Source organism: Pleuronectes platessa, chromosome 12, assembly GCF_947347685.1.
Source record: "Pleuronectes platessa chromosome 12, fPlePla1.1, whole genome shotgun sequence".
Taxonomy (NCBI): domain Eukaryota; kingdom Metazoa; phylum Chordata; class Actinopteri; order Pleuronectiformes; family Pleuronectidae; genus Pleuronectes; species Pleuronectes platessa.
The window spans coordinates 1,695,903-1,708,855 of record NC_070637.1 but is presented as its reverse complement, the minus strand read 5'-3'; the positions used below and the strand labels follow the sequence as shown (position 1 = coordinate 1,708,855).

Genomic DNA, 12,953 nt, shown 5'->3' with positions numbered 1-12,953 from the left:
ATACTGTGTGTGGAGCGGACTAACCCGGCCTCCTTAGTTATTGTCCTCGGGGACTTTAACAAAGGAAATCTCACCCGTGAACTTCCCAAATATAAACAATTTATTAAATGCCCGACCAGAGAGGAGAACATTCTGGATCACTGTAAAGGCCGAATTATAGTCGGGTTGCAAGCACGCACGCTTCACGCAAGACACGCAACACGCCCCTTTCGTGCCCTCTTCAGGCTTGCATGCGTCGGCCAATTTTTCTAAAGGCCGGCGCATGCTTCTGCGTTTTCACGGGCCCGCAAGAGCCCTTCCGGGCCCCTTACGTGCTTATGTATCTCTTCTTACGTGCTTACGTGCGTCGCCCAATTTTTCTAACTATACGACAAAGCGACGCGAGCCTCACGCAGCCCGCAAGGCTTGTGATTGGTCTGCCTACTACATCCCGTCCGGAGTCTAGTTTCCGGTTTCATGTCCCATAATACCGGCAGAAATCACGGAAGATTTAGGAGAAAGAATATGGACCAAATAGAAGAGTAGTATGGTAGTATGATCGCTTATACAGTGCCTTGCATAAGTATTCACCCCCTTTGGACTTTTCTACATTTTGTCATGGTATAACCACAGATTAAAATTTATTTCATCGTGAGTTTATGTAATGGACCAACACAAAATAGTGCATCATTTGGAAGTGGGGGGAAATATTACATGGATTTCACAATTATTTACAAATAAAAATCTGAAAAGTGTTGAGTGCATATGTATTCACCCCCTTTACTGTGAAACCCCTAACAAAGATCTGGTGCGACCAATTGCATTCACAAGTCACATTTGCAAGTCACATAATTAGTAAATAGGGTCCACCTGTCTGCAATTTAATCTCAGTATAAATACACCTGTTCTGTGACGGACTCAGAGTTTGTTGGAGATCATTACTGAACAAACAGCATCATGAAGACCAAGGAGCTCACCAAACAGGTCAGGGATAAAGTTGTGGAGAAATATGAAGCAGGGTTAGGTTATAAAAAAATATCCAGAGCTTTGAACATCTCTCTGAGCACCATAAAATCCATCATAAGAAAATGGAAAGAATATGGCACAACCGCAAACCTACCAAGAGGAGGCCGTCCACCCAAACTGAAGAGTCGGACAAGGAGAAAATTAATCAGAGAAGCAACCAGGAGGCCCATGGTTACTCTGGAGGAGTTGCAGAGATCCACAGCTGAGGTGGGAGAATCTGTCCACAGGACAACCATTAGTCGTCTACTCCACAAATCTGGCCTTTATGGAAGAGTGGCAAGAAGAAAGCCATTGTTGAAAGGGATCCATAAAAAATCCCGTTTGGAGTTTGCCAGAAGCCATGTGGGAGACACAGCAAACATGTGGAAGAAGGTGCTCTGGTCAGATGAGACTGAACTTTTTGGCCTCAATGCAAAACGCTATGTGTGGCGAAAACCCAACACTGCCCATCACCCTGAGCACACCATCCCAACAGTGAAACATGGTGGTGGTAGCATCATGCTGTGGGGATGCTTCTCTTCAGCAGGTACAGGGAAACTGGTCAGAATAGAGGGAAAGATGGATGGAGCCAAATACAGGGAAATCCTTGAAGAAAATCTGATGCAGTCTGCAAAAGACTTGAGACTGGGGCGGAGGTTCATCTTCCAGCAGGACAATGACCCTAAACATACAGCCAGAGCTACAAAGGAATGGTTTGGATTAAAGAATGTTAATGTCTTAAAATGGCCCAGTCAAAGCCCAGACCTCAATCCAATAGAGAATCTATGGCAAGACTTGAAGATTGCGGTTCACAGACGGTCTCCATCCAATCTGACTGAGCTTCATCTTTTTTGCCAAGAAGAATGGACAAACCTTTCCATTTCTAGATGTGCAAAGCTGGTAGAGACATACCCCAAAAGACTTGCAGCTGTAATTGCAGCGAAAGGGGGTTCTACCAAGTATTGACACAGGGGGGTGAATACTTATGCACCCAACAGATGTCAACTTTTTTGTTCTCATTATTGTTTGTGTCACAATAAAATTTATTTTGCACCTCCAAAGTACTATGCATGTTTTGTTGATCAAACGGGAAAAAGTTTATTTAAGTCTATTTGAATTCCAGTTAGTAACAGTACATAATGGGAAAAAGTCCAAGGGGGGTGAATACTTATGCAAGGCACTGTATAACCCGTCACTGACTGGCGGATTTGTCCGCCAGAAAAAGGCTACGAGGAGCCGCAGTGGCTATGTAAATAAACAATCGACGAAGAAGAAAGAAGGCGTGTCTAAGGTCGTCTTCGACAAAAAACATTACTCCGCCTAGTGTTCTGGCGGGGAATTGCTGTATAAGACGCGCAGCGCTTGGGGAAGGTTGGGGAAGCATGAATGACAAAGAGTCCTGCGACACAGCTGCGTGAAACGCCGCCGACGCAGTTGCAGAAGCATGCGCCGGCCTTTACAACACGACAAAGCGACGCGAGCCTCACGCAGCCCGCAAGGCTTGTGATTGGTCTGCTTACTACATCCCGTCCGGAGTCTAGTTTCCGGTTTCATGCCCCACAATACGCGGAAATCACGGAAGATTTAGAAGAACGAATATGGACCAAATAGATGAGCACTTGGCAGAAGAGATCCGAAAGTATGACCACTTGTATAATCCGTCACTAACTGGCCGATTTGTCCACCAGAAATAGGCTATGTGGACAAATCGGCCAGTTAGTGACGGATTATACAAGTGGTCATACTTTCGGATCTCTTCTGCCAAGTGCTCTTCTATTTGGTCCATATTCGTTCTTCTAAATCTTCCGTGATTTCCGCGTATTGTGGGGCATGAAACCGGAAACTAGACTCCGGACGGGATGTAGTAAGCAGACCAATCACAAGCCTTGCGGGCTGTGTGAGGCTCGCGTCGTTTTGTCGTATAGTTAGAAAAATTGGCCGACGCACGCAAGCCTGCAGAGGGCACGAAAGGGGCGTGTTGCGTGTCTTGCGTCCATGCGTGCGTACGTGCAACCCGACTATAATTCGGCCTTTATAATTCTTTGTGTGTATTGTCTTTGAAAAAAAACTTTACTCCGCCTAGGGTTCTGGCGGTGAATTGCGTTGCAACACGCGCATCACGTTAGAGAAGTATAAACCAAAACGAGTCCGTCGATGCAGCTGCGTGGCCTTCCGCGGTTGCAGTTGCAGGACTATAATTCAGCCTTGAGGCCTCTGTATGCTTCTCCGAGTCCGTTGCGGAAGGACGGACGGACGGAGCGGACGGACCCTTTTTGATTTATAGTTCTACGAGCCTTTTTGTTCCGAAAACAATTCACCGCCAGAACAGTAGATGGCGCAACGGAAGTCGAGCTTAGAGAAGCCTACCTCATGAGGTATATAGAAGAAGTCCACGCTGGTTTATTTACGTCCTCCCGGCTCCTCACACACAGTGAACGATGACAACAGAAAAAGGCTGTTGATGACGCGACAGTTTTGCTGAAATAAAGTGACACCCAGCGGGTCAAAATGCTTATGTTATCGTGTCTTAACGCAGCGGTTCCCCGGTCTTGTTTCCAAACTGCGTTGCTAATTCAACAGCTGCAACAGCTTAATGCTAAACGGAGGCAGCTAGCTTCCACACACAGTCAGCACGGACAGCCGATACTAGCTACTACCAAGCGTTTGCTTCTAACCTGACGGTGTTTGAGAAACAGTGTCATGAGAGCCGTGGGATTAAAGTCAGCGGGTTTTTGCGCTGTTCCCACCGCAGTTAGCATGGTGGCTAGCCCGCTATCCCCGTTATCAAAGTTCGTTATAACCGTATGTGACCGTACACACATGCTGTAAGTGCTCTAACCAGCCACCGTCAGCCGGACAACGCCGCTGGCTTAACACACTTGTCACATTAATCATAGAGTCGTAGTTGTGATTTAGGTTTATTGTGATTTAGGGAATGAAACAGGAAGTTAGAGGTCCGGAAATAATGATGTCCCGAAATGCTGGCGTTAGCGGACCAATCACAGCCAAGGGCTATCCGTGGGCTGTCCGCCATTTCGACGTGTAGTTAGAAAAATGAGAGCTGCACGGAAAGCTCTCCGAGGAGCCGCGGAGAGGCCCGGAGAGGGCGTTCCACGTTGGAGAAGGCGGTCCTATCTGTCCGTGTCCATCAAAACGGAGAAGCATACATTGGCCTTTAGGCAGATTACAAATTGCAAGCCCAGAGCCCCCCACTCCACTAACGACTCACGCCTGGCCAACGACTTGAACGAGTTTTACTGTCGCTTCGAAAGACAATGGGAAAGTCCTGAAACCATCCCCCATGACACAACACTACAGCCCATCAGCTGCAGCTCCCCCACCAAAGCAAGGGCCTCAAACCTCTCCACAACTTCCCACCTCTAAGTCCCTCCCCCCCTCTACCACAGCGACGACTCTCTCCATCCTGGAGAGGGACGTCAACAGACTCTTCAGGAGACAGAACCCCCGCAAAGCAGCCGGGCCAGACTCTGTCTCTCCATCAATCCTGAAGCACTGTCAACATGGCCCTCCACTTCATCCTCCAGCACCTGGACTCCTCAGGAACCTACGCCAGGATCCTGTTTGTGGACTTCAGCTCTGCCTTCAACACTATCATCCCGAATCTGCTACAGTAGAAGCTTTCCCAGCTGAGTGTGCCTGACTCCACCTGCAGGTGGATCACTGACTTCCTGTCTGACAGGAGGCAACGCGTGAGGCTGGGTAAGTATGTCTCTGAATTCAGATCCATTAGCACCGGTTCCCCTCAAGGCTGTGTTCTTTCACCTCTTCTCTTCTCCCTGTATACCAACAGCTGCACCTCAAGTCACTAGTCCGTCAAACTCCTTAAGTTCGCGGATGACACCACCCTCATTGGGCTCATCTCTGATGGGGATGAGTCCGCCTACAGGTGGGAGATTGACCATCTGGTGACCTGGTGTGACCGGAACAACCTGGAGCTCAACGCTCTGAAAACAGTGGAGATGGTTGTGGACTTCAGAAGGAACCCAGCCCCACCCACCCCCATCACCCTGAGAGACGCCCCAGTCGTCACTGCGGAGTCCTTCCGCTTCCTGGGCACCATCATCTCCCAGGACCTCAAATGGGAGCTGAACATCAGCTCCATCACCAAAAGAGGTCAGCAGAGGATGTACTTCCTGCGGCAGCTGAAGAAATTCAACCTGCCAAAGACAATGATGGTGCACTTCTACACCTGCATCATCGAGTCCATCCTCACCTCCTCCATCACCATCTGGTTCGCTGCTGCCACCGCAAACGACAAAAGGAGGCTGCAGCGGATCATCCGTTCTGCTGAGAAGGTGATCGGCTGCAATCTGCCATCTCTTCAGGACCTGTTTGCCTCTAGGACCCTGAGGCGTGCAGGTAAGATTGTGGCTGATCCCTGCCACCCGGGTCACAAACTATTTGAGGTTATTCCCTCGGGCAGGAGGCTGCGGGCCATCAGGACCAAAACCTCCCGCCACAAGACCAGCTTCTTCCCGGCTGCAGTTGGCCTCATCAACAAGGCCCGGGACCCCCACCTGACTCGGACTTTTATTCCGCCCCCACACCTTGAGGATGTGTTAAATTAACACATTACATCATATCATATTATACTGCATTACATTGCATATTGCAATCGGACACTGTTTACTGTTTACTGTTTTGCATTTTGCATATCACTTTTTACTTCACTTTTTACATCTTTTATCTTTTATATATTTTTATTCAGAAATGTTTATGTCAAAATAAATGTTACTTTGGAAAAAAGTGAGTAAATAAGAAGTAAACAGTGAGTAAATATATACTGGTTTTCTATTTTTTATTGCTTTTCCTATGTATGTTGTATTTATTGCGTTTTTATGTTATTGCGTTTTTATGTTTCTATGTTAATTGTAAGCACCAATTACCAGAGCAAATTCCTTGTAGGTGTAAACCTACTTGGCAATAAAATACTTCTGATTCTGATGTCCACTCGGCTCCAGTGTTTTGGGTCCTTGCAGAAGTCATATCCCATGTGTCAACCAACCCTAAGCATACTCTGTGTGTGATGGCAGCAACAACAGCCACACACTGAACCTCAGCAACATGGTGGGAACTTTTCTTTAATCTGTTTAATTTGTTTAGTTTAAGTTCCTTACTCTTGTTGAGGGTTAAGGACAGAGGATGTCACACCATGTTAAAGCCCTATGAGACAAATTGTGATTTGTGAATATGGGCTATACAAATAAAATTGGATTGATTGATTGATTGATTGATAGATAGATAGGAGCATAATGTCGCTCTTGGCCAGTGATATTGCTTGATATTGCTTGATGTTCAACCCCAGAAATATCCCCCCAATCTCATTGCACAGCAATGCCATTGATATCCATCGTCTCTTGAATCCTATCGTTAACATTTTTGTCAGTGTCTTCAACGTGTGTGGCTCATCTTTTTCATCCTTAAGTACTGTATTTGTATTCTTTTAGTGTTTTTCAGTTTTGCATTTGTCATGTATTAGTGGGAAAAACCTGGGAAATATCGAGAGCAACCAAGACTGGTTTATTTTACATAATATGCACGTAGAGTTGTTCAGGGTTTACATTCTGGTTTCCTGGTAAGGTTAAATCCCAGTATCATCAACAGCAACTTTAGCCTTATTAGAGTAATTTAAACAAATACATATTCAACTTTTTTCCAATGCTAGCAAAGAATAAAACTCAGGACCAAGCTAAAAGGACTTCTTAAACAAACAGATTTACAAAACAATGCATACATACAAACAAAGGCACAGGGAGGTGAGACCTGCAGGTTGTAATCACCCCAGCTAATCCCCCGTAAATCGAATGAAAATAGCTTGAGTGGAAAGGGCTATCGGGCTAATACACAGCCTGTGAGGTCAGGATCTAACACCCATGTCCTGTGTGTGTGTCTGCTTGTCTTTCTATGGTTTTGAGGGTCAAATTGTGTGTGTGTGTGTGTGTGTGTGTGTGTGTGTGTAAAATGTATGATGCTTCAAGCAAGATGCATTCCTCACATCATCAGTTACTCAGCAGCAGCAGTGGCTTCTGATGAGGCTGGGTGTGTCTTCAGCGTGTAATGCATGACGACAACTGGCTACTGAGTTTCTATCCCTCCAATCTCAAGCTAAATAGTGCATGCTTACTGGCCACTGAGACACACAGCTTGGTGTCGCAGGGTTTGTCTGGACAGAGCATGACACTTAAGCCAACGTATGTTTCTCATACACACATTGAAACATCCACATTCTATGGTGTGATGCCTGATATTACACAACCACAGCTCGTATTGAATAGCATCAAGCAAAAATAAAAACACAAAGAGTAGAAGGATGTTAAATATGAAGCTACTCACCGGTGTCTGTCATGGCTGCTGGTCGACAGTCTCTCTGTCAGCTGGCTCACTGCCTCTGCCTGCTGGCACTGCTTCTCTATGTGAGTGTGTGTGTATGTCTCTCAATCCGTCTCTCTTCTCCTCTCTCGTTCCCTCAATCCCATTATCCGGCGTCTTTTTCTCTCCCTGCCCCCATTGCGTTAATTCTCTCTCTCTCTCTCTCTCTCTCTCTCTCTCTCTCTCTCTCTCTCTCTCTCTCTCTCTCTCTCTCTCTCTCTCTCTCTCTCTCTCTCTCTCTCTCTCTCTCTCTCTCTCTAATTAAGCAAAAATAAATGAAAGGTTTAAAAAATGTTTTATTATATCTTAAAACACCATACGTTTTACAGACAGATTTAATGGAATATTATTTAGCTAAAGAAAAGATGGTGTCTGAGGAGGATTACAAACCATTCAGAAGGTATATCTTATTCCAAGCAACAAGATCCAGATTTGTCACTGCTCAACATTTTTTTTTTACAGTAGCTTGTATGATAGAACTTTAATATGATAGTTAAACAACTATGGCATCAAATTTATGTCAAAAGTCAAGAAGACAACAACACGTTTGCCAGGGCTGATATACAATGATACATCCTTTATGTAATTACAGGAAACTGCGAGGAGAGGAAACACCTGCACATGCACAAAGCAACCTTTGGAGGGCGCACATGCTCTCAGTGTTGAGTTCTGCTGGGTTCGTCTCCAGTAAATACACTGCTTGAACGAATCGACCTGACTTGTGTCCGTTTTGGGACAGAAACTTTTTACACTGGTCCCGTGTAAACCTTATTAAAAGTTATTCAGTCAGTACATTAATGATTCCATTTAATACTTAAACAAGATCATGATCCATCATCAAGATCGGATGCCGAAGGAATCGTGAAGACTGGCATCAAACTGCCGAAGTTCTGGTTAGAGGACAGCCCCTTTATCCCCAAACACATACAAAACCATCATGCAACTACTGTGCACACGACCAAAAATTGCAGATGTTCCGCTCCCAATTCAGGTCCTGGGTGATGAAAGTGCCCAAAAAGTGGAGTGACTCCACGGTGTCCACTGGAGAGTAACACAGGGTGATGGGGCGGGCAGGACTTTGCTCTTCCTGAAGTCCACAGTCATCTCCACTGTTTTGAGAGCGTTGAGCTCCAAGTTGTTGTCACTGCACCAGGTCACCAGGTGGTCAATCTCCCACCCGGAAGCAGACTCCTGCCTCCCAGAGATGAGTCAGATTAGGGTGGGGCCATCCGCGAATAGGGGGGAAGAAATTATAATAATAATAATTGTGCATCTTCACACTAATATTGCCACATTCAGAGCCTTGTCATCCTCATGTGTACAAAAACCTTAATTTTAACAGCACAATCTATATTACTTTTTGATTTGCCATACCTCTCAATAGCCCGTGTAAGATTGGCAAGATCGATGAATCCTGTAGTGGCCAAAGGATTGTTCAGTGAGCACGAATCCTTGTCAAAAAGACGACACGTCCAGCAAAATTGCTGTCAGTGCAGAGGTAGTTTTCTTCATTTAAATCATAATCATAATCAAGTTTATGGTCAACTCCATGACACACAATGAGGGCCTGATCTACTAAGATCCAAAAAAGAGTGCTAAATTTCAGGTACATTATGACAGATTGCACGTTTGGTTGGTGGGCGTTTTGTGGATGAACTACTAAAAATCATAGGGGCAGTAGTATTTATACGAGTGTTTTGCGTGCGTTACTGGTTTCCGCCATGGAGTATTACGGAGAGCAGAGTAACCACAAGCGCAAAGCAAAAGCCTTCTGTTGTGACAATTTATATGCTGATTTATTGATTTGACAGACCTGACACCACTTCCTTCCTAATTTCATCATTTAGGGTTAATTTGGCCTTTTGCCCAACAAAATTATTGGTTTACAAATGCCACATGCCAACGCACAAAGACCATTGACAGAAATAAAAAATGTTGCTGTGAAAATGTAATGTAATAAAGGAAAACTATTCTGTCCTTAAATGAGTGAGTAAATACATATATCTATAAAAATATATATTTATATACATTTATTCTTTCAATGAGACAGCCGATACTTTTCTGGCAGTAAATGTCAGAACCGGCTCCTGCTAAAGTACATTGACCAGAAGCTAAATGTTGTGCTTAATCATAACAAATTACAAATCAACGCCAACTGACACGGTTTATCACACAGGCGCTTAAAGATGGACAACGTGTTTTCACTTCATTCCACTATACAGATATGAACTAACATTTTCCAGATAAGAATGGTAGCATCTTAATCCTCTTGAGTCAGTCTGCTAAGGATCGATCAGGGCTGGAGCAACTTTATCGAGGTGATGCTGATACACTCGATCAACCAACTGTGCGCCAGTCCGTTTTCAATTAAATTCAATAGCACAAGAAACATTAATGTACCTACCTAAAATGACCAAAACTATCTTTTAGAGAAATCTTTTTCACATGTTCTTTTCATTTGGTTTATGTCCCATCCACTTACATAGATGGGGTGGGATTTACAACCTATATTGCAACCAGCCACCAAGGCGATTGGCTTCAGTTTTAGTGAGCAGTCATCTCGTCCATCCCAATAAACAATCTATTGTATAGCAGTAAAAACCGAAGCTTAACACACACAAACAGTATAAATCATTTGATGTTTTACTGCACCAAGCATAGACTGATGTATTTGCTGTGCAGTACAGAAAGGTTTTGAGAAGACACTTCATTAGTGCAATCAGGCTGAGCCACAGGATGGCCTTCCACTGAGAAGAGGAGACTGAACTTCTTGAAGCCAATTCAGGTCCTCTGAAAGTAAAGCCAGATACCAGGGCACCTTATGGTGCATTCTTGCGGGTGAGGCTCAAGGGATAGAGCGGGTTGTCAATTTACCATAAAGTTGGAGGTTCTATCCCAATAAGCCAAAGTGTCCTTGGGCAACATACTGTTTGGAAATGTTTTTTGTGCAAACTACAGGCCTCCTTTTTGGCCTATATCTGTTGCTGCATGTTCTGGGCCAAGACTCCCAAACTCAGTCTCCCAGGGTGCAACATGTTCTCTTTGTCCTGAGAAAGCCTCCCGAACTCAGTCTCCCAGGATACTGCATGTCCTTCTGTTCTTGACATCTTCACACATATGTGTGAAAAGCCACAAAAGTCAACTCCAATTGGTCACTCTGGCCCCATGACCTCTGAGGTCACTGGGCCTATATAAGACCAAGATCTACCCCAACTCTTCCTCTTTCCACAACTCTTCAAGGAGTGAGGCTGCTGGCCTTTCTTCCAGCATCGCAGAGGGAGAAACCTGATTTCTACAGCTCAACCCTTGTCTTCGCATCCAAACAAGAGGAACGCAGAGTTGCAGCTCCCAGCTCATCTTCTTAAGGAAACCTCCTCTCAAACCAAGCTCTACAAACTCCTCGAAGCGACGTGATGTCCTGCAGGAGAACTTCAACCGGCAACTGAACGGCACAGCTCAACAGGACCGCGATGGCAAACCTTACGACCAGACCGGAGACGTCACAGAATTGCAAACGGAACCTCAACTTTCTCCCTTTCTAAGGACTGGTAACATACTGGGCTTAATAATTATACAAGACTAAGCAAGACTGTTTATTTTATTCTGTGTGACGTTTAGAAGTTTGATATGTGTTGTGATATTGTAGTTATAAGTTAAACAATAGGGCCTCTCACCATTCGGTGCTCGGGCCCTAATGAAAGTTAATGCTAGTTAGGCTTGCCACAGGCTTCCTCTCTGACTCTCTCATTATCTGTTTAACATCAACACAGACAAACGCATACCACTTCACCTAGTTAAACCTTCCCCCGCTATCGGTCGTAAAGCAACCTCAGAAGAGGGGGGGGGGGGCTGCTATCTTAAGGGCCATCTTAAAAGCCCACAGGAAGGAGTTAATCTTTTGGCAAGCCACCATTTTGAGAACCCCCCTAATTTACATACACTCACATACACATCTTTGTTAGTTAGTACGTTTGTTAGTAATTTGGGTTTTTATACTATTATGTATAATAGTATACGGCGGCTGTGGTTGAGGGGTAGAGTGGTCGTCCTCCAACCTGAAGGTCGGCGGTTCGATTCCCAGTCTGAATCATCTGCATGCCGAAGTGTCCTTGGGCAAGATGCTGAACCCTGAATGGCCCCCCCATAGAATAACAAAGTGCTGGGATAGATGCACTGTATGAATGTGTGTGAATGGGTGAATGTGAAACTGTAATGTAAAGCGCTTTGAGTGGTCATCAAGACTAGAAAAGCGCTATATAAAATCCAAATCCAAATCCATCCATGTTCATAATAAATGTTTTCTTTCACAAATGTTCTTTCATTAATGTTGCATAAGTGAACTTTGCCAACCATTACACTGTTAAGAACTCCATAACCTTCACTGTTAATCATAAATATTGAGATTTCTAATTGAACTAGATCTAAATGAGACTAATCTTATCAATAAATTGTTTATCTTTGCCCTTCCTTGGAAGGGTGTTGCCCTTCCAAGGAAGGGCAAGTAAAAAAAAGGGCATGGTAAAAAAAAGTGCTGAAACAATAACTTCAATAACAGGAAGAATAAGTGATCACATCGACAAACTTTTTTTGTAACCTGGGATAATGAGGAAATGGACAGGGGCATTGATCCTCATTCACCAACCGTTCTTAAGATTCAATTACTTCTTAAAACCCACTTATGCCATTTTTGCAATGATTCTGATATTCACCAATGTTTTGTTATGTTATGTATTTTGTTCTTCTGTAGTACTGCAATAAAGGCACACTGCACCCAGGACTGTGTTGCTCCTCGTTGGCACACTGAGTGGGACTTGAAGCTGAATATTATTCCCCAAAAAAAAATCTCTTAACCAGGTCAAGTATGTCCTGTCCCAATGGGTCCTGTGAGGCTCAGATCAAGTAACCACAGATGCTAAGCTAAGGGTTCACATGCTGTGCTGTTTGCAATGATGCACAGCTTCAGCTCGGATAACTCTGTGCACCTTCATTTTCTTTTCCCTTCCACTCTTCTGTATCAAACTATTTAAATCTTTTTATTTTAATTGACTTGCTCCAAAATAAGGGAAGTAAGATACATTTTCTCAGGATTCAACTGTTGCTGGTTCCTGAAGAAAACACACTGCAGAGCAAATACTAAATACATCATTGAGCATTTCCTGAGTCTTGTGGCCAGGTCCAATAAGGTAAAAAAGGGGGCTACATAAAGATTTAAGATGATAATATACCAAACTGTTTTGGATGATGCATAGCTCCTCCTGCTAAATGTTTGATCAACATTTCAATTTGATTTCTTTACAGAACATTTTGAATGATTTACCAATATCTTTTCACTCATATCACCACACTGTCTCAAAGTAGCAGTTCTGCATTTGCAAGGGAAACTCAACAACCTGTCAGTTTTGTCAACCTGCTCCTCACTTCCTGCCCAAGGCAAAATCATCACGTCTGCTTCCACATACGGTATAATCTGTAGATGATGCCATACAGATCAATAACTGAAGCTACCATTGAAGAAGCTGCCTAACCTATCCTTATTGGAGTCCCTGAGGAATATCACCACCATGGGTCAAGTCTGCCTT

At 44.3% G+C, this 12,953-nt stretch overlaps 1 protein-coding gene across 1 annotated transcript in view; it reads right to left on the bottom strand.

Annotated features, from left to right (window-relative positions):
* si:dkey-191g9.5 (rap1 GTPase-GDP dissociation stimulator 1) overlaps positions 1–7,522 on the bottom strand; it is a 37,889-nt gene extending 30,367 nt beyond the window's left edge. The window contains exon 1 of the mRNA XM_053437024.1: positions 7,339–7,522. Coding sequence (XP_053292999.1) covers positions 7,339–7,351 — 13 coding nt within the window. The 5' untranslated portion in view covers positions 7,352–7,522. The remainder of the gene's footprint in view (positions 1–7,338) is intronic.
* Between the last annotated feature and the right edge of the window lie 5,431 nt (positions 7,523–12,953).